Here is a 27,931-nt window from a genome sequence, read left to right as displayed (position 1 = left end):
CACCCCCGCATGCTGCAATCCTCCCAGCACTGAATTACAGCAGCGGGGCTGCCTTTTCCCATGAGACCCCGGCCTTCTTCGGGCACAGAACCTTGATCAACCGAGCAGGAACAACAGGCTGTAAATCAATGCCTGCTCCACCATAGATCTCCATGGGTGGCAGGGGGGGGCCGCCCTGCCGTCTCACCACAGGATACAGGAGGGTCTCTGCTCCAGCACACCTCCCCCCTCCTTTCTTCCTCCGTTCCTCCACTGACCTTGGTGTTCATGCAGCTGCAGCAACTCCTCCTCACAAGTCCGACTGCCCGTCACCACGTCCCTTCTTAAATACGTTATCGCAGAGGCGCAGCTGATGGGCTCAATTTCCCAAACAGAGGTGGAGCTGACATGGAGCTGGGGGAGCTTCGAGAAGCTTCTCACAGGGGGCCGCCCCGATAGCCCCCTCCCCTGCCACCAAAAAACTCCACCACTCACTCAACCCAGGACACAAGCTCTGGCAAATGACCTCCAAGAGGCCACTGCCCGGCTCCCGTGGGCCGGCTCGGCCGCTGCCCAGAGCCCGGCGCAAGGGAACGGCATCTCGCAGAGAGACACCGGGGCTGCCCGCCCGCCGAGCCTGCCCTGCCAGATGGCTCCAGCGATGGATTTCAGGCAGCAACGGAGTCGTAACGGATGGCCGCGCGCGAAAACCGCCCCGCCGTGTCACTTGACAGCTCTGCGGGCGAAGCCGCCGCGCCCGACGCAGCGTGTTCACCAGGCGAGGCCGCCGAGTGGGCCAAGGCGCTTGTGGGCACGTGGTGATGGCCCTTGTTTGCAGATGATGGAAGCTCTGTGGTGTGAAAGGATTAGGAAATGGGTTGTGACCACGTGTTTCCAATACGCGCAAAGCGCAGCGAGTAGAAATGTCAGAGACAAGGAGGGCAGCTTGGCAGCTCCCGCAGATCTCGTGGCCAGTTGTGAGCATCTGCCTGTGTATGTACTTCAGGACTGGTCTAGGAAAGCACATGCTATCGTTGCCAATGAGAATTACAGTCTCCAGGGTGCACTGATTTATTTAATTTTTTTAAGCAGCAAACCTCATAAGTGTAGGGAGCAAGACGCAGTAAACTCTGGCTATCTCCAAAGCAAGGCTGGATTTCTTAAAGGGAGAGATGTTTGAGTCAAGCTCAAGCTGTTGACTCATTATAAGGCGAAGCATAAGAGCCTGTGATTCCACAGACCAGACTGTCTGACCTTGGCTCCCAACTCTCTCCATCTCCACAACATGAACCACTTCACTCTCACAGGTGTTTGCACCTGAAATCTAGAACGGCCCAATTTCACCCCAAACTCTTCCTGTTGGGACACCAGCAGTTCTGCTCACCTCAGTCTCCTGTTACCTGGCTTTCTCATGCAAACATCTCATATTACAAACACACCTCTGCCTCCACAAAGACAACACCTGAACCCATCCATGGAGCTACACGGCACACACAGCCACAACTGTGCAGATACAGCCGGGATCCCCAACCCTCTGCTTCTCCAAAACACCTTAAACCCTTCCAAACACCTAGCCAAGCACGGTTTCATTTCACCAGGGAGGTTTTGCCCTCTGGCTCATTACCACTAAAATCCTGGAGCACCAACAGGTTTGCCAGTTGTCTTCTTGCACAACGAGCTGCAACAGCCCAGCCGTAGGTGCGGCCGCGCCGGCGTGTAATTAAAGCGCTGAGCCGGGGCTGGCCGCGCTGCTTGTGTTGGCATGGTTGCGAGATCACCAAGATGGATGTGCAGCATGTGCATGGTCTTGTGCCTCTGCTTTTCCACCTCCTCCGCAGCAATTTAGGAGGTGCGGCTCTTGGCAACGTGGATTTGGAAAAAAAAAAAAAAAAAAAGGAGAAAAAATCCGGCTCAACACCATCCTGCTGCCATCGGCAACGTGGCTGAGGGAGCCTGGCGTGGCTCAGCAGTGAGCGGTAAAAATGACTTCCTGGGCAGAAACCCAAGGGAATCGGGTTTGGGATTGCTGATTTGCAAACCAAAGACTTTTCCCCCGCTCACCTCTTCGACACATGCCGGCTGCCGGCGTGCCGCTGCTGGCCCGCAGCCTGCAGCGCCTGCTCGCGAGCGACCCGAAGACCGCAGGCACCACCACAAAACCAGCACCGGTTCGGGGGAAGTTCCCCCGGGATCGAAGCAATCTAGAGGGCAGCAACCAGGGAGGACCAAGTCATCCAGCACGGAGAGGTGAGGAAGCTCCAGCTCAGCCCCGAGTCAGCTGCGCAACCAGGTGCTGCTCAGGGTACGCGAGGCAATCGGCCACGAGCTCTGCAAGGCAGGCGGTACACGGCTCCCCAGCCTCCAGCACTAGCACGAAAGACTCATCCACAGATGTCCTCAAGCTTTTGATGGTGCAAAGGGACAAAACATCTCCCAAAACCCAACACATCACATGGCACGGGCAGAGGGGCTGCTCCATGACCCCAATCCAAGTGACTACTCCTCCACTCCGCCTTGGCCAGAGGCTGGTGGTGAGGAAGGGCTATCATTTATGACCTGGGCCTATGTTTACTTTGAAAACGTACTCATTAAATTCCTCTTTGCTCCTTGGTGTGCTCTAGATTTACCCCGAAGAGAATCTGGCGTCTGCAATTGCATTAATCATTTTCCCTTTGGCAGCAAGTGAAAGAGTTTCTGAACTGTACTCGCAGAGCGGAGCCACAAAAATGTGTTTAGCAAAATGTGCTCATGTAATCTATTAAAAATTAACAAATCTCATTAGCATTATTAATTGGAAGTGCCGGAGTCCTTGTACTTTGATGACAAAGCAGCATGCCCCGGTCTGATACCCAGCTGTGCTGTCCAGAAAAAGAGCTTGGGAACTTGGGGGAGAAGAATTGAAAAATAGGGAGTTAAACATGGACAGCCAAAAACATCTACAAAGGCAGGAGTCAAGAAAGAAAAAGAGGAAAAGCTGGAAAGAGAGTATGAATGGAAATGAAATTATTTATGAGGCAGAAATATAGGATTGGGTCAAGCAACGTTCCTGCAGATCCCCCACGTACCTCAGCCCACCAGACGTGGAGTCACCCTCTTCCCCTTTGGAGACCTCCAAGATCAAAACCCACAAAGTGACCTCTTCTGATCACTCTGCTGTCACCTAAGACATCTCAGGACAGTCTCGATTTTGGGAGGTAACGTTCCCACTGATAGCAGAGTAAACCGAAATGCTTTTTCTTTCTTCTAACAACTCAAAACAACATTATCACATCAAACTGAAATTTTCTTCTTCATCTCTGCTCAGCCAAAAGCTCTTTGAATATGACCAGGACAGGCAGCTCTTGCTTGCTACCTGCTGGCCTTCAACTCTCCAAGCTCAGGACATTTAGTGACATCCAGGTACCAGCAAGACCCACGTAGGCGCAGTCCTAAGGGGAACAGCAATGGTCCCTGCATTCCAGATGCCAGCTGCTAAAAGCAGCCCTCGGGGCAGAAGGATATTTCTCAACACTTGATTAGAAAATTCATGGTGGTGTTACGGCACCCAGGAACATCTGACATCTTGTTTGTGACTCATTGCGTGCGGAAACCAGACTTGAACAGGGCCCAGGCCACAGAGACCAGGGTTCGTGGCATTCGTGCTCCAAGCAGGAAACCAGGAACGTGCCTCTTCAATCAGAAGGGACCAGGACTTTGTGCAATCTCTACGCTCAGTCAAAAATCCATGGACATCCTTCATTGTCTTACGCTTGCAAGGAAAACAAAAATCAAAGGCAGCTGGTGTTCCACTCCTTGAGCACACACGTAAAGAAAGCACCTGAGCAGCGCTCCCAGCCCGGGGGGTCAAACTGACAGAGGCTCCACCAGGCTTCAACTCATGACGCCATGGAAAATATCTGGAGAGAGATTTTGGGTCATAACCAAAGACTTTAGATTGGGCACAAACGGGTAGAGCCAGCAGGTAGGCTCAGGCATGGTGGTACACAGGCATCTGCTCAGCCTGCCTCCGCTCCTGGGGAAACTCTCTGAGGTTTTGTGCTCTTCCACTGCCTGGGATCACCGGCATGGATGGAGAGCAAGCTCCCCCTGCCCATGCCAGGGAACGTTTGCACAGAGCAGGGGTTGAGGTGAGAGAGCTGCCAAGGGAAGGGAGCCAAGAGGCCACTGCACCACCCGGCTTTTTTAATTGCATTAAGCTGCTAAAATAAACAAACAAACAGATAAACAAATAAATAAATAAATCCCCGACCCTGCATTAAAACAACATTAAAGTCGCTTCAGTCCATGAAAAGCAGGAGACCCTGGGAAACACCACCATACCTGACTTTCCCACTTTATATAGAAAAAGGGTTGGGTACGTAGGCTGGAACTTTTTCACAACTTCAGGTCATGTTCCCTGTGCTGGAAGGAGCCCCGGGAACAGCCACTGTAGTCTGAAACCAGGACCTGGCTTTGCACTGCCTTCTGCACGGCTGCAGAGAAAGACCCAAATTAAACCCAGCTGCTTACTGGGTGCGTGCAACATCTGACACAAAGCCAGGGCTGACTCCTGCTCCCTGCCCTCCTCCCGGACCGAGAGCAGACCCTGGTCCCAAAGCACCGATGGTGCTGAAAGCTACAGCTGGATGGGGGGGGCAGCTCTGATGGGAAAGCCGGCATCATCCCAGCTGAGAGCCGGGACACAGTGGCTGCAGTGCTTGGGCTGTGCCGGATCCATCTCATGACACTCGTCCTCTCCTGGGGGGGGGGGCAAAGGGGCTCCCTGTCACACCTGGGGAACCGCGGCTGGGACCTTGTCAAACCAGTGGTCATGGCTGGGACCATGGTGGAGCTCAAGGAGACCAACTTGGCTGTCCCTACCCCAGGAGGAGGGAGCAAGGGAGGGAGGGGATCGGCCCTGGGCTCCTCCAGTCACCTCCCCCAGTCAGCTTGTACATGAAGCCATGGAGAGTACCGGGGATGGGGACACACAGCTCACGTGGGAGCTTCCAAATTGCTCTGGGGAAGACGTCCATGGGCACAGCAAGCAGTGAAATGAGGAGGTGACAGCATAAGAGGACTCCACAGACCAAGTCCACGAATGCCTCCCCGTCCTGTCTGTAGCGCTCACAGCTCACTCTCAGGAATGTCACAACCATGGTGGAAAATCAAAATAAAAAGGCTACGTAATCCAGTTTGTAAATCCCTTGAAAAACACAAAATCCTCTCTAAAACGGATTACGAAGATTAGAGATAAGAGTTTCCTGGAAATCAAGAACTGCATTTCAGCCTCCCTCCTCTCTCAACCCTCCCAGAAAAGAGACGGGCTCATGCCCACACCACCACACTCCTCCTCAGCCATCACCCTGCCCTCAGGGAGCAACGGCGGCTCCCTCCAGCCCCCCAAAAACAGCACAGCTGTTTCTACCCAATTTTGCCCTAAGCACTATTTTGGGGCATTATCTACTGAACGTACCCGAGCCTATGGGCAACACGTGTTGGTGGTAGGCAATGTGCCTGCGTCAGGGAGAGCAGGAGATGCCTGCCAGCCTCCTGCAAGCTTTCTGGTCCGTCCCCTTTCCAAACGGGCTCCCCGGGACCGTGCAACGCGCTGCCGCAGTTTTGTGAGCCACAGGAGCTGCGCCCAACCCTGCAGGTGCCCAGCAGAAAAACGTCCTCTTAAATCAGGGTGGTCTTCTAAAAGTCAAGATGTCTCACTTGGCTGTGCCAATGGTGACAACATTATCAACGACAGAAAGGTCAAACGCTCCTGTGCTGATGACATCAAAATATTTAGCAGCCATGCCATTATTATTCTGATAGATTAAAACCAGCATTTTGTTTAGCATTTTGATTCGAGTATCCACAGTCAATGGTGGAAGGACAATTTTCTGTTGGGAATTTTTATTTTGTGAGAGCTTTCATGCTTTCATTCTTATTTGGAAAAAAAAAAAAAAAAAAAAAAGGATTGCAATATTAGCATTCCCAGCAGAGCACACATTCAAGTTCCTCACCTGTTATTGCTCAAGGACTTCTGCAGCTGCAGATGCCTGTTTGGAGCTACAGTTAGGTCACTTTGAATGATGCTCACAGAATAACGATCAAAACACTTACAGCTTGATCAAAAGGACATTTTATGAACATTGCAGCCCGAGTTAAGTGCCGATGTGAATACTTACGTTCACCCTTACACTAGCTCAGCTCAGTTCTAATAAAATTAACACCCTTTTAAATAATACACTCCATTTTTATTTGTTTTGTGTTTTTGCGCTTTATGGCTTTGAACACTTGTCCTCAAAACCTTTCCATCACTCTTGGAATGTCTAGTTGTGTTGGGATCTGGAAATCAACTTCTTCTCCAGAGGAATAAGGGGGGTTGCTGCTTTGTATCATTGCTCCACCTGCTCTAACCTGAATTCATCCACCAACGGTTAGGGGTTTTTTTCCCCCATGAAAGAGGGTAATGCAGTCAGGCTCTTTCTTTTCCCAGTAGGAATTACTACCTGTAAATAAACAGCTAAAAACCGAACTACAAGCACCAGCAACATCAATGCTCCTTTGAAAAGAGACAACAGAAAAAACAAAGCAGGGCAAAATCCAGTCTCTTTTCTGCATTTTACTTGCACATTAGAGGCAAAATGAACTTAGCAGCCCAGGACAGGGGACGTCTTATTGGCGCAATACAGCCAGTTAACTGTTCTTTAGAGATATTCATCTCAAAAGCCAGAACAGAAAGAGCATTTTCCCCCCTTTTATTTATTTATCTTTTTTTGTGCCAACTCACCTTAGCTGAAAAGCACATTGAGATTGTAATTATGGGAAGGCCTCATCTAGTAGATTTGTAAACTCAGCTATCGGCTTGAATTACTGGAATTAGCAAGGCTAATTTAATGTCACTGTTCAAAATAGCTCAGATTTGGAATTTCTTAATGGCCGTAGGAGAAGGAGCCTTTATGCATACTGCAATCTAGGCTTCATTCTTAGACTAAATTCCTTCTCATAGATTTTGTGAATGCCCTGTTTTGTAGCCAACACAAACTCTGTCCAGTAAAATAATGTAAGGACCCAGAATGAAAAGAGATTAGCTGTTCCCTGCTCCTGTTATTTTAAAGCAGAAATAACTTTGGCTTCTACTGATTCATAGACAAAGCTTGAAATGCAAAGCATGCTCAACTCCAGATTCAGCATGAAAAGGACCTTAAAATATTCCCGAGTGCAAGTAATGGACTTATTAGAGGGATGAAAAGAGGCACTTTTCACAGAATCCCAAGCTCTTTAGTCCTGTCATATCAATAATCTTGCTTAAGAATTTCATTCTATTTACATTTCTTTCCCTTCCAAATATCCTGCCTGACTCCTATGAAATACAACATTTACGCTTTTAAAGCGTTAATTCATTTCTGTTAATGCTCGGTGGCAAGTGGTGTAAAATGTCTGCAGATCACCCAGAGCGTGAGCGGGTGGGACGGCGTGTGACAGGGAACGATTCTGCTCCACGTGCAGTTTTACACCTGACAACTGATAAATGAGGAGGCAATTTTAAAGACTTGGTTAAAAGCATCTTCTTTAAATAATGACGGTTGATTGTGATGGAACTCGACGTACCTGCAATCTGTTCTCCTCTCCTTTATGTTTAACACCCACAAAAACAACGTTGACAGTGAGAAAAAAAGCTTTATAGATATCAGGAAGGAAATCTGCTGGGCTGCCCTTAAGCTACCAAAATACACCCATTTTTTTTAACCCAGTTTGCTTAGTCTTTGCAGGATGGTTTAATACAAAACCAGCACTAAGCAACTAGAGGCGATTTTCTCTCTTTGTTTGAAGAGATGGCTGAAAAACAAAGGCATTTCAGGAGCAAATTGCAAAAGCCTGGGTAGAAACACCGGGAAAGCAGATGGAGATGTCCCTTTCTTAAGGAGCGAGGGGAGGTTTTTTCCTCCACTCAGCTCCATGTCCCCAGGACAATTTGCACTGGTCGGGAGGTGTTGTAGCACGGAGGGGACAGAAGATGTGTTGGGCTACGTCTGCTCACGTCTCTCCCTGAGACAGCACCGGCAGAGATCAGAAGACCCCAAAACACTGCGACAGGACGAGCAGCCGTCCCGGGATGACTGTGCACAGCACATGATCCTGGCCAGTGATGATTTTCACAGACCCAACCGTGGGGTTTTGCTCTGGATAGGTAAAACACAGCGATCGCACGCTGCTGTTCACCCAAGGGTCTCAAAGCACATCGCAGGCATTAATTACGCCCTCTGCTTTGCAGAGATTAATTAAGCACTGAAGCCTCAGGGGCCCCGAGGGCCAAGCACAAGCCTCCACTCACTAACAGCTAAAACTGAGCCAAGGTTGCAATGAGGCTTCCCGAGGACTGATGGGCGAGCTGGGAGAGGCACCTCCGAGTGCCCCGAGTCTCTCTGCAGCGGTGGCCTCCTCCTCCTGGGATGCTTTTAATTCCTCTGGACACGTCCTAGCAAGCTGCCTTGTGAAGGTAGCCATTTGGGGTTTTGCTCTGAAAACACTCTTTATGGCAGGGCACGGAAACACCAGTGCATCCGCTCAGCTCCTACTTCTAAGGCCACCTCCTGAGGTCTCTGACATTGGCAGTCGTTTTTCCTAACGATTAATTTGACAGACCTGATGTCATCCCTCATCCATGCGCCAAGAAGCAACAGAAGTTCCTCAAATCATCCTTGTTGCTTCCCCGTGTGTCGCTGGCTGCCGGGCTGCTGTGTCACCCCTCCCCGGGTGGCACAGGCTGCCGAAAAATGACCAGGCTGCCTTTTTCTGCCCATCCTCCCAAGCCTCCAGCCGCGAGAGTCAGCCCCAGCAGCTCTGCCAGCAGAGCCATGGGAAAGCACCCCAACATGCACTAGAGATGCTCCAGAAACTGCCCTCGCTGCAGCAGTTGCAGGGCCAGTGCCCTTCCCCAGGTCAAACCCACATGCAACACGAAGGGCTCATGCAGCCTTGGTTACTCCGGAGGCCTCTCCTGCGATGCTCTAGCAAAGCAGAAAAAGCCTCTCTGCCTCCTGATCCCCCCGTTTTGCTCAGTTTGGGCTTGCTGGATGCCTCCCCATCTTTCCATCTGTCTGGATGACTTCATGTCCTCCCAGGGGTTGGTCGAGCCGTTTGCCCAAGACAGAGGTGCCAAGCAACGATGGATTTTGACGAGCAGCCTGCCAACCTGAAAACATCCACCGTCACTGTTCCTTTAGTAACAAATGCCTGGATGAAATAGGTGGCAAGCGCATTAAAAAAATATGATACCTGTGCAGCGGAGAGCTGGAAGGTAAAGGGGGGATTGCCAGCCCCTGCAGCTAAAAAAAAGGGGAGGCTGTGCTGCAGCTGCAGCCTGGGAAACCCATTAAGACCACATGGGGTGTCAAATTGTATGTAACATGAGTGCCGGGCTTGCAGGCACTGCGTGACGGCAGCCCCGCAATGGAGCCGGGCGGAAAGCGGGGCCGAAGAGACCGGAGACGACAAAAGTTTCTCAGCACACGCCTGCCTTCACCTCTCCAAAACTGTGAGGAGCAGGTGAATGGGCACAGCCCTGCAGAGCCCTGCGAGGAAACGCAGAGACACGGCGGGTGTGCCCGGCCCCAGAAAGCCTGAGCTGCAGGTCACGGCCGAGGCAGAGGAAGCATCCCCCTGCACACCCCGTCCTGGTGTGGGATGCAAGGGGGGAGATGCCCAGGGAGGGATCCCTTGGAGCACAGCTTGCTACAGGGGCAGCAGCCGTTTGCTTTGCTTTAGGGTTAGTGCAATCCTGCAGCCGTCCAGCCCCTCGGTGTAGGTTTCAATGGGATGGAAGGGATGTAGGAACCTCCAGGCAATCCCACACAGTGGTCCCGGTTACCCCATACCCTACATAACAGGAGCTGGTTAAGTATTTTTACAGACAGGTTTCTGCTCCTTAATGTGTGCAACCGGGTTAGGATTAGTCTTACTTGCTATTAGCAACCAAAATCACTCTCAAACCTCTTGCTTTCCAACCCAAGCACAGCAATTTTTTTCGTTCAACGTGCAGAAATACCTCCTTGCTATGTCCTTATTTTTAGATTTTATCTTTTTGTTAGTACACAGAACCGTTTTTCTTTTTTCCACATTTTCTAATGAGTTCTGGCGGTAGGAAGTTGTTTGTAAATCACACAAGTATTTGTTTTACTGGAAACATCTGCTTTAACACATTTGTCTTGAAAAAACATAATTTTTTTTTAAACAAAGGTATTAAGCTGCAACGTAAATTGGGCACATCTGTTTATGAGTCACTGCAATAGCACAGCCTCCAATGCACCAAATCACACGGATCTCCGGGGGCCTGATCCAGCAGAAATTGGAAACTCACAGCTCGCTCTGCTCCCTTTTCCAGCATTACTCTTCCGAGAGTATTGCTGCCTAATTTAATAAATTAAGGCCACTAAATAAGAAAGACCTATTTAGCATCTGCTAATAGCATTAGGTGTCTGGCCTAGCAGACACCTAAGTATCAGCAAGATACTTAAGCTGGAGCCCAAGTCCACAGGCACCCAAGGACTGAGTTCAGTGGAATTATTTGTGCGTGGGGGACACTCGTAGCTGGGGTCTCCAGGCTGCACCAGACCCACCTCTGCTGCCTGCAGCTGCTCGGTGCTGCCATTAAAAACATTTAGAGAAGGAAAGTAGAGGGAAAGACATCAGCTGAACATCCAAGATCAAAACCTGACCGGCCAGCTGGGATATTCGTTTGCTGGAAATACAAGGGTCAGCAGACCTGGAGCACTGGTCTGGGGTGCAGGAGAAACCATTCACCTTTGGTTTCCATAGTGGCTGAAGAGCATCTCCCGATGCTTCTGGGGCAAAGCAAACAGGGGGTGGGAAGGAGGAATCAAAACCAGCAGGGAGATGCCTGGAGAGGGTAGATTCAGGACCTCCATCCCCATAAGAGCTGCAAGACCCAAATTTCCCTGGACACACGCACCCCACCCCACCATGGCAAGGCTTTCTGACCACCACGGAAGCCCACAGACAACGCAGGGACGTCCCACCAGAGCCCAGGAGGGGAACGCTGAGTGTGCAAAGCCTTCAGTCCCTGCACCCAGCCACAGCAGCTCCCCCAGCACAACCCACCCGACCGGGACAAACGGCTCTCCCAAAAGCACTAGGCTACCACCGTGACCCCCACACAGCTGATATCTGCCACTGGCTCCACATTTGGAAGAATCGGTCCATTGGTGAAAGCGCTCCTGGGCTTACCACACAGCAGCCGTGGGGAGGTGGCCGTGCACAGGCACATGTTGGCTGCATGGTGCTGGGCAGACCTTACAGAATCACAGACTGGTTTGGGTTGGAAGGGACCTTAAAGCCCCCCCAGTGCCCCCCCCTGCCCCGGGCAGGGCCCCCTTCCCCCAGCCCAGGGGGCTCCCAGCCCCGTCCAACCTGGCCTTGAACCCTCCCAGGGAGGGGGCAGCCACAGCTGCTCTGGGCACCCTGGGCCAGCGCCTCACCCCCCGCACAGGGAACAATTTCTGCCTTAGATCTCATCTAAATCTGCCCTCTGGCAGTTTAAAACCGTTACCCCTCATCCCATCCCCACCCCCTGACCCAGAGTCCCCCCCCACCTCCCCTGCCCCCCCTTTAAGCCCTGGGAGGCCGCTCGAAGGGCTCCCCGGAGCCTTCTCTTCTCCAGGCTGAACCCCCCCAACTCTCTCAGCCCGGCCCCCCAGGGGAGCTGCTCCAGCCCCCCCAGCATCTTCGTGGCCTCCTCTGGACCTTGACCCTCTTTTAGTCTTTGGAACGGCAGAAATAAAGCTACAAGCGCCAGGAAGGCAAATGGAAGGTGACAGCACATTGGATGCTCCCTGACAACAGACACTGGAGCACAAATGGGGAAGTTTGCCCTTAGAGGGAAGAGGACAGGTGAGTGTTTTGGATATAAATGTTATTTTACATTCTCTGTGCTTGACTTAGCAGATGATTTACGTGAACAAAGGAAGAGGAAGAGATACTGTAGGCTGTGTTCTGTGATGACTTTGGGGAGCACACAACTTTTTTTTAGTTGCTTTTTACTGGAATGATCTATACAGAACCAGAAGAGGATGAACAAACGTACCAAAGCTGCAGAGCAGCCTGCAGAGAGTTATCAGGGAGGCAGAGGATATTAGTCAGACTCTGATAATTACCACCGGCTCCCACCTGCCAACTGCAGTCTGACTAACACAAAAAAGTCCGAAAACAGGCTGCAGCAGATGTCTGCCTCCCCATGCAGGAAGCATCTCCAGTAACCATGGGACACAAGCAACTCCAAAATAGCTTGGAATTCAACAATTTTACAGAGACTCAAGATACTGAATTAAAGCAGGAAGGGGGGAAGCAAGAAAAAGGATGTGTATCACATTGCAGTTGTAATTTACATTTTAGAAATCCTGCTGGGACTCCTGTGTTGGACTGAGATGGTGACAAGTGCCCCGGCAAGTCTGTCCAGCTGCCAAACCCGACGCAGCCAGCGAGGTCCCATGGCAGCCAGCAGTACCTGCCACCACAATACATACATCCCAGCACGTCGTGGCATAAAATCACGGAGGGAGCAGCCGGCCAAAGGGCGCAGCAGCATCCCGGGCACGCAGCAGGGTCCTTCAGCATCCAGCAAAGAGTCAGCCCCAAGGCAGCGCTTCGGGGACCGGCTGCTGGGAGAGGGGATACGCAGAATGTGCCCTCAGAGGAAAGGAGGTGTGGGAAAGGGAAGGCTCTGCTGGGTTTGCATTCAAGATCGGCATCGGGCGCAGACCCAGCCTCCCGTGGGAGGGAGAAGGGCAGAAGCATCATCCCAGGGCCCGCGGGAAGCAGAGAGTGAGGAAAAAAGCAGGAACAGGCAGCAAGATGTTGTCGAGAGCCCTAAATACCACTGGACATTTTCTGAAATAACAGAAGCTGGTCAAAACGCCAGATTTCTATCCCTACAGAAACGGGGGAATGTGCTACTGCTCCAAATCAGAACAAAGGCAAAACGCATCAAATTTTCTGGTGCTAAAAAAAAAAAGAAAAAAAAAAAAAAAAAGGCAAGTTGACATACTACTCCAACAAAATCCAATCAATTCATTTGGATTTAATTTTTTTCTGTGGCATAATTACAAACATAATCGCAAGCAGACTTTTAGACAAGAAGCCGCTCTGGATTGAAAGCTGACAGCATTACCTTGCAGTATGGGCAAGCAGGCCATTGCTGCGTTTCCCTGCTGCAGAAACAGAGAAAAATGTTTCAATTTATTTCCGAAACAAAAAAATCCCATCCAAAACCCCAGCATGTTTCACCACATCTCAGTTCCAGCAGAGAGGCGTTTTCCAGCACAAAGTCTTCCCATCAGAAAGTTTCCAACCTGCCCTAGAAGCGACACAGGAGGAGGTTAAATGTAGGGGTTGGTGAGCCAGGTTCAGCTCACGTCACTCCCGGTGACGGGCATCCACGGGTCAGGGCTAACGCAGAGCCGACGAAGGGAGCTTCTGCCTGAAGGATGAGGAATCCCCCGTTTCTGGAGAGCGCTGAGCAGCGTTCACTCAGTAACTGGTCATGTCCCGGTAACACACCGACTGATGAGTGATTTGCAGGTCAGACCCAACTGCACACTATTTGCACTTGCAAAGCAAGGGGTGGGGAGAAGAGAGAAGGAAACGTGGGCTAAAAACACAGAGTCTTGAGAGATTTCTCTGGAGGAGCATCCTTCTCCCTCTTTCCGATATCCTTTTGGCAAGGACTAAAAAGACAGGCTGCTTCCTGGGGACCTGTCCTGGTTTCGGCTGGGGTAGAGTTAATTTTCTTCCTAGTAGCTGGTACAGTGTTGTGCTTTGGATTTAATGTGAGAATAATGTTGATAACACGCAGACATTTTTAGTTGTTGCTAAACAGTGTTTATACCAAATCAAGGATTTTTCAGCTTGTCACGCGCTGCCAGCAAGAAGGCTGGAGGAGCACAAGCACTTGGGAGGGGACACAGCCGGGAGAGCTGACCCAAACTGGCCAAAGGGATATTCCACACTATATAACATCATTCCCAGTATATAAACTGCTGGGAATCTGGCTCGGGTTCTGGATGGGCATCGGTCAGTGGGGGGTGAGCAACTGCACTGTGCATCACTTGTCTGCCTTGGGTTTTATTCCACTCTCTTTTTGTTATCTTCCCTTTCATTACTATTATTATTATATTTCATTTTTATTTCCCTTATGAAACTGTTCTTGTCTCAACCCACGAGTTTTACGTGTTTTCGATTCCCCTCCCCATCCCACGGTGCGGTGGGGAGGAGTGAGCAGCTGCGTGGTGCTTAGTTTCTGGCTGGGGTTAAACCACGACAGCAGGTCTGCGCTTCCTTCTGCTGGAGACCATCAACCACCAGCACCAGGCTGCAGGATCAGGCCCCTGCAGCAGTCCAGCATGGTCTCTCCGTTGATTTCATTCTGAGAGCCTCATCACAGGTCATGACTTTCCCTCCATTCAGGCTACAACCCATGACTTTCCAGGGAGCATCACTGCCTGGGAAAATTCAAACATGTTCCAGATAATTAACTCACAGTTTCATTTAATCAATCTCAATTAGCTCATAGGTACATACGCTTATATTTATGGAAAGATGTAAAAACTAATTTGCAAGAATGCAATGCTCCTGTCTGCAGCAAGTAGGAACCTGTTGGATCCCGCGTAAGGAGATCGCTGCCGTCTAGGCTCTCACTCAACCACATCCAAGTAATCACCAGCTCCCCAGAGCCTTCGGTTGCTGCCATACTGCGATGCTGCAACTCGCACTGCTAGGTCATTGCCACAATATCCTACATAAAGCCAAACACATTTGTTCAAATTTGAAGAGGGGAACTGAGAGGTCAGGATTTTTTAAGGCTGTCTGAAGAACTTCAGCATTTGCCATCTTCCTCCCTTTAGGGCTCAAGAGTGCTCTGAAAGTTGTACCCAGAAGTTTTTCAGTAAGTGGTGGCTTCCATGGTCTACCTGAAACATCACCTGTTCTCTTGGACATCTCCCTCAGAGCAAGATGACAGACAGCAACGCAGCAGCCACAGCGGAGAGCCTGGGACCCTCTCCTAGACACCTTCATGAGTCAGGGCCACCTGGCCCAATGTTAGTTGTGTCTCCAGTTATTCACATAGCTGTACTTCCCCAAGACGCTTTCTGGACATGCAAATGTCAAGCTCATCCTGAGACAAGCTGTGTTTAATAGTCCTTGATGGACCTTAGTTCCGTGGATTTTGTGTCTCAGACTGCATGTGACCTTTGGTGGTCCCCACTGTGTGACGTTCCTCCTGTTCAAATCTTGCTGTTGCCCATAGCCAAATCCCTAGCACCACAGCAGTGTGTGCCAAAGGATTCCAGTCTTGCTGACCCCAGCCTTGTGTTCAGCTGGTGGCTGTGGTTTCTGAGTAGCACCACCACGCAGTAGCTCAGCTATTGTGCCGTCCTGTGTCTGCTACCCTTCCGTGGTGCCCCGACACTTGAAATATAAGCAGATACAACAAACTGCAGCACGATCCCAACAACTGTGAGCTAATAAGGACACTCAGCACCCATCTGCCTTTGCTCTGCATCAGGGCTAAAGACAACGCAGTGAGTTGCGCAGATCCAGAAGTCCACAAGGAAGGGATCTCAGCTGGACCAGCCTGTCCTGGACTGCAGAGGAGTGGAAATGCTGCCAGGAGAGAAAGAACACGCATCGGGCCGCACGGCTGGGACACGCTGCGGGGCCAGAGCCCTCTCCCACAACACCAAACAGGGCTGTGCCCTACAGCCTCATTTATTGCACTCCCCTAATCGCTCTTATCGGCTTACCTGCAGTAAGGCATTAGTAAAAGCCAAGCCACTCATGAAAGGGGCACCCTCTCCTACGTGAAAAGTCAATCAACACGTTATATTGTTATCAGGCTCGCAGACAAACCCCTCTTTGTATGACAAACTGCACAGATATGATGCCCTGACTATCAGCGTAAGGTTATCTTGTTCGGCCCATGAGCAAGTAGCACCTGGTCTGCTTCTGTCTGAAATACTTCTGACAACAAGCCATCCCTTAAAAAGAAATCCAGTTAAACTATTTTGTCTCCCCACAACGAAAAACAGCACAAAAAGAAAAGCAAGTTTGTATCCGAGTCAGGAATTGTGTTTTCCCACCTTCGGAAGAATTCATGTGTTTTCAGCCACAGAAAAAGAGATTCATCATCCTTTAAAGATAAATATGACTATCACTATTGCAACCGGGCAGATTTTTGCATACTTTAAATTGTTTTGATGCGTTCAGTCATGCAAAATGCTGCACTCGGTAACAATTTAAAGATACATTAGCTCCCAAATTACGCTGTTGAAAAGTATCTCCTTAGACGCTCTGGCATAATACAAACTGTTGAACAAACCCGCAACCCGACGGGAGGGTAAACCTTTTGCCAGCAGACTGGCATTATAAACACCCGGGACTGATGAGCAATCAGATTTTCAAAGACTTTTGTGCTTTTGTACATGTAAGAGCAGAAGCATCATCTCATCTGACCTTCGGTGTGCCTCCAACTCTTCAACCTCACCCAGTCACCTTATACTGAGCCCAACAACCAGCCTCTTCTGTGCTGATCTGGGCTTCCAAAGAAGGATTTAGGCCAAAGTCTGCTCACATTGGGAATGTGGTGCATGTGATTTATGGGTATGAGGATATCAGGGATTTACATGCCCTCCACTGCTCCTGCCTTAAAAAAAATGGTACATCATTCTTTGCTTTGGGTCAGAACGGACCGAGGCAGTGGAATTAAGCTCCTAAAAATACCAGACACAAATTGCTCAGGTGGACTTGGATCTGCAACCTATAAGTACAACACTGAAAAAGTAAAAGAAACAAAATTAAAAATTGAATAAAAATTGAAACCAGAAAAATAGGAGCATGGGATTAGTATGTCCAGGGGATCTACTTGCTGATTTCATAGATGGTCCCTGCATACATGTGTAGCTTTTCTCAAAGTGCAAACTGATTCTGATAGACAAATTTCTGGTTTGTCAGTTGTGGATTTATTTTTTTTTGGAGGAACTCACAGCATAAAAGTTACAAGAATCCTTCAAAATGTATACATTATGTACAATGTGAGTCCTGGAAGAGTCACAGCAGCACAGCCAGCTGAAGGATGCTATAAACAAGCCCATCTCTGAAAGCCACCAATAATTTTCCCAGTCTGTCAATTAAAATAATCATTTTTGCTGGCATCAAAAGTGAATTAATGAACTTGCCACTCAATTAGAGCTTTAGCCAACTGCTACATGTGACTCCTCCATCTTCTAGCTTGTATTTGGACAGTGACAAAGAATTCTTGACTTCCAACCAAATCTTCATTGAAAGGAGAAATTTCAACAAATACAAACACTTGAAATAGAAAAGCAATAATCAAGCTATTGCACTGTTTTAGTTGGTACAATTCCAGCTCTTCCATCAGGATAATCTAGCTGACATTTGGCCTTGACATTTTTTTCACTCTGGGACAGGATGCATGTCTTCTACAGTATGTTTCTTCTACCCTGGCTTTGGTCAAGCATTCAGCAGCACCCTCTTTGGGGGAAAAAAAAAAAAAAAGTTGCTGCTACAAAAATTATAGTTAAAAGTCCTACAGCTTTTAGCAGAATAGAAAAAAACAGTGGAAGGATGCTGCATCAAACCGACACAACCCACTCTGCCACGTGAGCCAAGGACAGGACACCCCTGCTGAAAGCTGAGCAGAGCCACGTACAATAAATATTGATACTATACAGATGATATTTTTCAATAGGACAACCCAAGCCTGCAGGCTGTATGGCAGGGAGGCACAACAGCCACACGGCCCCACGCTGTCAGCAAAATCCACACAGATGGGGACATTTTCCACCTGTGGAAGGAGTATTTTAAAAGCCAGTCAGGTATTTGAAAACATCTTTCTCAGCAGACAGATGAACACCCCAAGAGCCAGCACTAAATGGAGCAGAGCGGTATCAGCAGATACTAGCTGCTCAGAGACGGGTGCCCTGAAGGTGTTTGCAGAGCAGCAACCACCATGATAAAGGATGAGAGGACATGATCTTGTAAATATTTTAACAACTGTTGGTCTGTCTCCCAGCAAATGCACAGAGTAAGCCCTGTCAGACTCGAATCACTCCTCCCAAGTTGGGAGCATCCCTTTTTCCTGCACAAATACACACTTCTAAAGTAACTTTCCCTCAGGAACGGGTTTCAGAAACCAGGTGGGCTGCACCCAAAGTGACCCTGCCCGGCCTCCCACGCTGCCACGCACTGCCACCTCCTCAGCAGGTGTACCCGCCGGTACCCGTTTGCTCCCCAAACAGAGCAGCCTTTAGCACGCCATCAAAAAGCAATTCAAATATCATTGTGGCAGCATCTCCAGTTCCCCTCCAGTTGCCACAATGGGGGGTGGTGGTGGAAGGAGCTCGGATTGACAGCACCCCCAGAAACAAAGAGGGTGACGAGAGGAAGGTCACCGAAGGCTGAGCTGTAGGACGGACATCTCAGCACTGAGACCTCCGAAACATTTGGAGATGTTTAAAAGCAGAATAGGATGAAAGTTGCAACTCACGGGGCTTCAGAGCAGCTTCCAGAAACACGGTGCAAGGCACAAAACACGGGGGGGTCCCGCTGTGCGCCCACGCAGGGCACGGCCACACGGCCACGGCAGCCCCTTCTCTCTAGGAAGGAGGCTGCCGGAGATGTGCCTCTATTCCCATTTGGAAGCAACACCACCTCTGGAAGACATATAAAGGGGTTACCAATAAATGGCTTTTCCACCCAGGAAGAGAAACCACGCTCGGCCAGCCCGGAGGCGATGCTCAAGCCTGCAATTTGATGAGAGCACTCGAAAAATACCCTGCTGAGAGGATAAATCAGTGGCAAAGCAAGCCAGAAGCTATTAAAGAGTTACAGATCTGGGTTAATCAAGGGACACAGTGTGCTGATCTTGACTTTCATCCAAGGGCTGGGTACGGTGTGGATCGCTGGAAACCTGCGCAGGCGTCCAGCCCACCTGGCTGGTCTGGCAGCACGTGGTGGCAGCCAAGGGGCAGGGTGCAGGAAAACGTGGGGCTTCCCCGGGGGCTCGAACCCCAAACTCCCCCTCAGAAATAACCAAGGGAGGGCAGAAAGGCAAAACTGACTGCCGGTTATTCAGCAGGAACAGCCAGGCAGGGGAGCTGTTTTACACACGCAGACTTGCAGAGCCATCTTTATGTATCTTTATTGCACACATCTATCCTTACATATCTCATGGGATGAGGCCAACTTCCCTTCCCAGGACAAACTATTTCTACTTAATTCTGCCAAATCCATCTGTTCCCAAGACAACTTTTGTTACTGCCTAACACAGATATTTTGGAAGGGTAAATCTTCCCCTCATCTTCCCTCATGCCCCCTCCCAGTTGCTCTATCGCTCAGAACATTCCCCGCACGATGCTCCGGTCACTAAAAGGCATTTTTTTCCACCCAGCAATGCCTGTGAGATGCCCAGGGGCACAGCATCGCCGCACAGGTGAGTTGGACCACACCACCTTTGCAACCCCCTCCAAAAAGCCTGCACCTCCTCTCCCCCAGCCCCTGTTAAAGCCGCCCGCCCGGCCCAGGAGCCTGTCCAGCACCCGTGTTTTATTTTCAGGCTTCCCAGCAACGAGCTCGTCGGTTATAAGTGGCACCTCGAGCGAGAAGGCCGGAGGTGAGCTAATTAGTGGGTGGCTGGCTGGAGCGGCAGCGAAGCGCCAGCCACCCCGGGCTCTGTTTGCTTTGGGTGCCCGATGCAGGACGACCGATCCCAGCGGGGTGCAAGCACATGTTTGCATCATAGGGCCTGGAAGACATTTGCACTGACTCATAATTTGGGGGAAAATACTATAATTTATTTGCAGGCGTGACTTGCCATTGGTGTGGCAGAAATGTATGTGTGTGTATGTACACAGCTCTATTTTTAGAGCTGCAGGGCCAGGGTGCCGGCTCCACAGTTGCTCCACTGACAAACAGGATGCGCTCTGCTCTGAGCTGGGAGGTTTTCAGTCCTCCCCCTTATTGTAAACATTATCTGCCTTCAGAATCCTTAATGTGTTGCAGATGTGACAAACAATAAAAGACCTATCATAAAAAAAAAAAAGCCTGCCATCTCCGTGTTTCCCACTGGGGCAACATAATAATGAATTTATTAGCATATAGGGCTCACCAACATATGTTTATAGTCACTCACAAACTTTTGACTTGACAGTTTACAAGTGTGTTTAAATCATTAAAGTTTAAGTTGACTGTCCAGTTATTACAGGCTCATTATAAATAGGAAACAAAGGTTACATTTTATACAACAGGCGATAAATCAAAACTAGTCTGTATTCAAGACTGATTTTTTTTTTTTTTTTTTTTTTCTTTTGCTCTTTTTCCACCTCCACATTTTCGAGACCTTCTGAGGGGACATCTCGGTGAGGCCAGCACTGAGCAGCTGTTTGCAGTGAGCTGGCAGGACCCACGGCACCCACACCGGGGAGCAGGAGAAACTCCCACTGCATCCAAGAGATGCAAAGACCTCAGAGGTGGCAAACCCTGCCAACGTTTTCACTCAACCGACAGCCAAATTCAGTTCCAGCCCGAGGCCCCCACCTCTCCTCCTCCTCAAGGCATCGCCAAGCCCACCTGAAAGGCTTGGGAAACCCTTCGTAAAGGAGGAGATCTCCGCTGCCATCACCGGGCCAAGGAAATTTCCTCCTAAGCTGAACAAAGCCTCTAAGAAAAGGAAAGCAAAGCACCCAAACTTCACTCCCCGACTGCAAACCTCCAAGGGCTGGCTGAGGCACTCAAACACGCTCAACAGGGGGGTTTTGGGGTTTGACCACTGCACTACAACACACACCCCCCCAGCCACCCAGCTGTGTTCCTGCCTTAACACCCCCAGAGCATCCAGCACGGGATAAAACCAGGGAGTCAGTAACAACCCCAGCCACTCCCAATCCTTTCTGCTTCTATTACAGGGTAACCACCTTGGGAAGGAGAGAGATAAAGCCACACTAAATGTAAAAGTTCATTTTGTAAACTATTTCCAGATTTCAAAGCCTGGCATCATTTCAAATCGGCATGCTAACCTAAAATTTAGAATTTGTGGAAAGGGGGGAGGGAATGTGGAATGGTTTCTGGTCCCTTTTATTTTTTGCTATGTACATGTGATATGATATGATGGGAAAAAAAATAATTGAAAAATACCCTTTCAAAGTAAAAAGAAATATTCTCAAAAATGTTGAAAGTGAGTATTTCCACACCATCAGCAACTTTTCCTGGGCTTGTTTCCAACGTAAAACTTGAACAGAGTCACAGTTTATATCCAATACCAACCAAATAGGATTCTGTCACTGCTAGATCAGCTTTGCCTTTCTGCTCTAAAGCAAAACACACACAAAAAAAAGAGCATTATGGCATGGGCAAGTGAGGAAGCACCAGAAAGTCTCCCTGGCCACCCCAATGGCACAGCCTGTGTTCTCCAAGGCCACTCAGTCCCTAAAAGCTGTGTTGGACAAACCTCACGCTCTCAGCAACCTGAAAGACTTAACCTGCCAGGAACACACTGCCCCAAAGCCACTGCTGCTTTAAAGTTAATATTTACCCACGCTGTACCAAAGGCAGCAGCAAGCACCCTCCAGCAGACCAGCACGGGGAGGACAAGTTCTCTTTTCCTACTAAGTGTTCACGTACCGCAGTGACAAGAGAGGTCTAAAGTGCTAGACAGGCAGGTTGTCAGCGAGATCAATACAGTGATTAAACTAGCATAGAGAGACAGAAAAAAGGCAGAAAGGATTATACCCCCAGCTTCAGAGATCACTGATGATATTATGGGGAAGGCTATAGGAGGAAATTAGAAACACATTAAAAATAGCATAAAGGTGTGACACAAAGATCACGGAAAATGAAACACGTTATCTCTGCTCTCGACTCAGGACGATGTGGATCACCTGTATTTCTTTAACGTACACTTTGATATTTAGTTCTCGGATGAAATAAAGTACATTTTATCCTTCTCTGAATTCTGCATTTGTCCTTCAGACTTGGATGGGAGGACTTAAGAAGTCTTTTCCTTACCCAATATTTGAATATATGTATTTTATATATTTTACATAATGTGTCAATAATCTTTGATATGAAACTGGCATTTCATATTTCAGCTCTCACTTCATTAAGGATATTTTAATTATCCCAGACCAATGGAAGGAAATTTATAAACATCTGTGCTTCGTTTAAAAACCCAAATTTGCCTCTTAAACTTCAAAGCTGTAAAGCTGATTTTATCCAGGTTCAGTTGTCTGGTCCCTCGAAGAGCACGCCGTGTAGCGCTGGAACCAGCTTTAACTGGGCCAAGCCCCCAGCCTGCAGACCCCCGTCCAGCAGCCGCCGCTGGCCCACAGTGGGCACAGCCTCTCACACGCCGGCGGAACGCTGAGCCCCGTGGAGCCGGGAGTGGGATGGGGAGAAGGCACACACCAACAGCACGTGTGACTGCCCAAATCGAAGCCGGTCCTTCCCTTTCTCCTCCCGATGGGTGACCAGGGACTACCTTGTTAATAATGTAGCCTCGAAGCACCAGGGGTGCCTCGGGGTGGTTTTCAAAGCAGCCAAAGACATGGCTTGTACTGGCAAACAATGCAATTTTAGGCTCCTGAGTACCTAAATCATTAAAATGAGCCTGGGTTATTCATCAAAAATACCACAGGTTTCTAAACGCTAGAGCAGAAAAAGCATCATCTGCTGCAGTCAAACAATCCTTCACAACTTTCTGATGCCCTCCAGAAAGCTGAAAAGCTCATCTCTAAGCTCATGAGTGTGAGCAGCAGTGGGAAGGGTGACCCTGGGAACAATGGCAGGCTTACAACCCATCCTGAACCCTCTCCCATGGGTTGTCCTCAACACACCCCTGCAAAACCAATCTGGAAAAGGCCAGGGGGCATGGTGCTGGGTATCAGCAGCCTCTGGGCCACGGCTGCGGAGAGCACCGGTGGTGCCTGCAGTGAGAGGACCTGAGCAGACCCCAGAGAGCAGCTCCCTGCACCATCACCAAGACCCACAGCCCACAGAGCGTCAGCCACTGCGGGACCACCGTCCCCATCACCTGCTAAGAACCGGAGCTGGTTCCTCACTCGCAGCTCTCCATCCCCAGAGCCTCCACCACAGTCATCTTCATCATCGCAGTCTCCGCTCTCCTCCTCCTCCTCTGGGGTTTTGCCTGGAGCTCTCCGGTGGGGCAAGGCCATCCCTTTGAGCAGCTGAAAGACAGGAGTTGCCACAGTTATTCAACAGCTTCCCTCCACCCTCCCTAACTCTTCTCGTGTGCTTGCAGGGGGGTTGGGTGTCAAGAGGGGAACAAGGGCTCGGCAGAGGCAGAATGGTGGGACAGGACCCCATTGTGGTCCTCATGCCAAAGCACTGACGAGCTCAGGTTCATTGGTGGACAAATCTGCACACAAAACCTCAATGGAAGGAACAAAAGGAGGATGAAAAACCACTCTAAGTAACTCTGCCCTTCAGCTTCTCCCCAACGAGCATCACATGAGCTGGAGGCTCCAACGCCACCAAAGCTCAGGAGACTGCTACAAAACACGTGTCCAGAGTTAGGCCAGTTGGGGCAAAGACCAGCAGCAAGAGGAAACTCTGTTCAGGGGTTCTCACTGCTTTCAGGGACGATCTCCGATTTGAGAAGTAACGAGTGTGAAAGGAGATGGCAGATCTTTCAGGTCCATATGGCGCTCCACAAAAATAACCCAAAAATCTCATTCCTTACTGTTGAACCACAGAGGATGCTAGTGGAAGTTTGTAAGATAGCCAAAGCAACATAACAAAAAGATCTTCTAAAGAATGTTTTAAAGCTGAGTCCTAACTAACCATGGCAGGTTGCACATCCCTGACACAGGGACTCGAAGGCGTCCACTGAGCATGGGGTCAGGACTTCCCAAACACGGGTGGGAGCTCCCCACACTGCCTCTTCACAGCACATGGAGGGATTAGACAAGTTTTAAGCTATCAGCTTCCTCTTCCCATGGACTTTTCCAATTTTGCTGTTGCTGAAAGCAGCCAGCTATTTCATCATAAACCCAGATCCACTTTGAAAAAGTGTGAGTCAGCCGGTTAATATATGCTGAAAATTTCTATCACTACCAGTCTGCTGTTAAAAGCCTTCTTGAATTTAATCTCAGTACTAAAAAAAAAAAAATAATGGAAAGGATAAGTAACAGAGATGATATTGCAAAATGGGAGCTTTCCGCATACTTCAGGGGTTTGGTTAGTTCCATCTATTGCAGCAATATGCATGCCTTTCAAGGCATTTTTTAATATCTGGAATCTAGGTTATATTTTTAAACTACTAAACTAGCCTTAGAAAACAGTTTCTAAAATACTTAGCTGCCGAAGTTTATACAAGCCTTGGAGGAATGCTTTTGGCATCTGGCTCGCTCTGTCCACAGCAATGTCCACATACCTTAGTGTTTATATTAGAGGAGCATAACATAATGAAAAACAAATGGCTTGATGTGAGACCCCTTTGGGTTCCTCGGCTGCATCAAACAATGCAGCAAACCTCTCCTTGCCACGAGCAAAAGTCCACCTGGTGTGGCAGCCGTGCTGGGTCCCGCAGCCACAGTAGGAAGCAAAACACAGCTCATCTCCCCAAAATTCAGGGGATGTTTCCATGGCCTTCAATAGGCTTTGGCTCAGACTGTTTAAGTTCACTTTTCAGGTATTTTATTTTATTTAGACATTTACAGGCCTTTCTCAGAATATGGCGTAACCACAAAAAAAAAAAAAAAAACAACAACAACCAAACAAAAAGGCAAATGCAACGCTGGGGGTAGCACGGGGCACACCTCGCACAGGAACTCAACACACCGACCGCTCAAGCCTTTACACCATCACTTGTATTTCTCTCCTCCAAACAAAGCCCACAGCTAACAGCAGTCCTCAGCACAGAGTATACCAGCTCGAGGTGGAATGAGGGTCTTCCACGCACAGCAGCTAGTTACAACATGCACCAGGCCAAACCCATTTCCCCAGTGCATCGTTGATAAAAACCCAAGCCCATCACAGTGGAAGGAGACCATGACCACCCAGCAGCAGGATGCTCACTCCTCTGCATCCACTGCACAGCTCAGTGGCACAACTTCCATTACTCACCCAGAACAGCAGAGGAACTTTCTGGTGGAGAGAATTAAGCTTTGGGATATTTTCAGATTTAATAAGCTCGGCAGGGTGCAGGGGAAAATCAGGATTTTTCAATTGTGTGTTTTCAAACATTAAAATTACTGAGCATTGCTTGTATTACTACTTTTTTCTTGGCATGCCATAAATTACAAGCTTAATTTCTCCGCCTTTGTAGCCACAATGAAACAGGAACTTTCTGAGGAACACCGCACGGGCCCTGACTTTGGATCGAGTGAACGTGACATCCCTGCGCCACGCTGCTCCTTCCTTTTCCAGGACAAAACCTCCATTCCCGGCCACACGCTGCCCAGCTGCTGAGAACCACAGGGAGGTTCAATGGGTCAAATTTCGCAGCTGGCTCTGGGAGCAATGAAGCCCACGACACAAAACCTGCTGGTACCATCAGCAGGAGACCTGGTGAGGGGTGGGAATCCCACCCGGCTCCATTGGTGCCTCCAGACCCAGGAATGCTGTCAGATGCCTCGGCTTCGGCCACGGCAGCAGCCACAGTCCCACTCATCCACCGTTACACAACCTCCCCCATGGTCTGCATACTTTATGAAATAACATTTGGTGGACTGAACATAGATTCCCCATCCTTAAATAGCAAGTGGAGCTGACCATACCCTAACATTACAGTTTATTCATGTTCTGTGGTTTAAAGCCTATGGTAAGAGGCAGGAAAATACATAGTCGAGCGATCGCTAAAGTAGTATGTAACGGTGAGATAGCTTTAACTTAAACACAATTCATCCAGCTGTTAAGAGTTTACAGCTGTATCGACTCTTCTTTGCTAAACCATAATGGCAAAAATACACTATAATGTACCCAATGTTAACTAGAGCACTAATTGTGGGAGTCCGTGCGCACACACACATCTTCGAGGTGTCTGCAGGGCATTCATCTCCCATCTGCACAACCACCACAGAATCACAGAATCCTTCAAGGATGGAAAAGACCACCACGGCAGGAAACACGTGGGCCACAGCCTTTGCTCCCGACTACGAGCTCCGTCAGCTCAGACGTGCATGGGTTTTATTGCCAACCCCATCCCTTTTGGGCCACCGCATCAGCCGCCGGGGCATCGGCACGAGGGACGCCCCGGCCTCTCTCCATCTACATCTTTGTTGCTTGGCTTGTCCTGTGGTCTCCCTACAGCTTAAGAAATAAGGCAGATGGGAACGGCACGCCAAGCCTTTCTGCGAGGAAAGCTCCCCAGGGCATCCCAGCATGATTTACACAATTATTCATAACCGTACAGTGACCAGACAAAAACAGATGCAGCAACGTGGGGTAATGACTCAGCTGGATTTGGACGGGCCACTGTATGTTGAAATCTTTATAACTCCTCATTCTTTACAACCACTTTATTCAGAGCTCACCATCCCACCAGCCCGCTGAGCCACCTGGTCTTGTTTTTCCAATGGTAACATAAACAGTGAGAGCTGCAACATACTTTTTATCATTAATCTCCCGTCTCTGAAAAGAAATCAGCATTGTGTTTCTTGGACTGCAGTTTAATAGCTGTTTTCTCCTTTTGGAAACAATGTCCATGGTATTGCAAATACCAGTTTGAGCAATACCCAAAATTCTGCCCACAAATTCAGATAAAATACCAGCAGTGAGCTACAGGCACTGTGCTTCTTTAGGGCAGAAATCATCCCTTTCAACATACTTCAAAAATATGTAAAGTAAAGAGAACAGCCGAACAGATTATTAAGGAGAATAGAAGACTTCTAGAAAAACATTTAATTCCTTCATGAGTTTACAGGAGAAGCCTGACTGATATTTGTAATCTTTTGGTGGACAGAGCTGTCATTTAATTTAGCCTGCATGACTGAAAGAATTTAATAAAAGTGTTTCATAGAGTTTTGCTGAAATTCTTTGCATGTTTTTAGTAAGCCTCTGGAATACGATCAAACCTAAAAAGCTGGAGAGGATGGAGGCTGAACTTGCAGCTAAAATAATATTCGGAATTGTAACACACACCTAATAATCAAGTATTCAAATCCAACAGAAAAAGTCTCTTAGTGCAGAAACTCCTCTGGATCCTCAGCCATGTGTCCATCTGCTGCTTGGCATCACGAAGGGGACCCGGAGAACTCAACCCAGCAGTGAAAACCAGCCCCTGGCTCTGCTGAAAACCTCTCAAAACTCAACCAAACCTACCAACTCATGGCCGTGGGATGCCTTTCTTCAGGAGCCTCGGTAAGAAAGAGCTTTGGAGGAGCGAAAGTGTTATTTCCCCCTGCATTGCACAAGCCGTCCGCTCCAGCCATGCGCTTTCAGGTACCCGACACAGATGCCACTGTACTTCCCACCCAATTCCCAAGATTCCCAACAGGTCAGGTTTTTCTATTTTAAATTCCAGCCTGCTGAAAACATTGGTTTTGGGGGTGAAAAAACTAGATCTTATGGCCAGTTCTGACCTTGAAATCTGCAATGCTGAATAATTTACGGGTGGCTTTTAAATCCGGGCAGCATCATGGGAAATGTGCAGATTTTCACACGATACTGTTCCCTGTTAACAGCTCATTACAATGTACAGAAGTATATTCCCATTATGAAATACAGCTGGGGTTGTTTTGCTTACGAAGGTCATTATCTGATCACAAGCAAGAATCAGGGAAAGGAACCTATTTTAAAAGGCTGAAGTTGTGGACTTTTTGAAAACTCATGTGTTTTGAATTTTGTGGCCTGATCATACACAAGCATGCAACAGGAGAATCGATTCTCTCCACTTCCTCTGCTTATTAGCCCTGGAAGTAGCATGGAAAAA

General features: G+C 48.9%; 1 protein-coding gene across 2 annotated transcripts in view; it reads right to left on the bottom strand.

The window, feature by feature from the left end:
* The window catches only part of GPC3 (glypican 3), a 155,329-nt gene that overhangs the window by 6,071 nt on the left and 121,327 nt on the right, over nt 1–27,931 (bottom strand). For both annotated transcript variants that reach the window (XM_042807526.1, XM_042807527.1), the window contains one exon: nt 23,072–23,225. In XM_042807526.1, coding sequence (XP_042663460.1) covers nt 23,072–23,225 — 154 coding nt within the window. The remainder of the gene's footprint in view (nt 1–23,071; nt 23,226–27,931) is intronic.

This window comes from Tyto alba, unplaced genomic scaffold (assembly GCF_018691265.1).
Source record: "Tyto alba isolate M040663 unplaced genomic scaffold, T.alba_DEE_v4.0 Super-Scaffold_5, whole genome shotgun sequence".
Taxonomy (NCBI): domain Eukaryota; kingdom Metazoa; phylum Chordata; class Aves; order Strigiformes; family Tytonidae; genus Tyto; species Tyto alba.
Note: the sequence above shows the minus strand (reverse complement) of the source record. Positions and strands in the feature narration are given on the sequence as shown.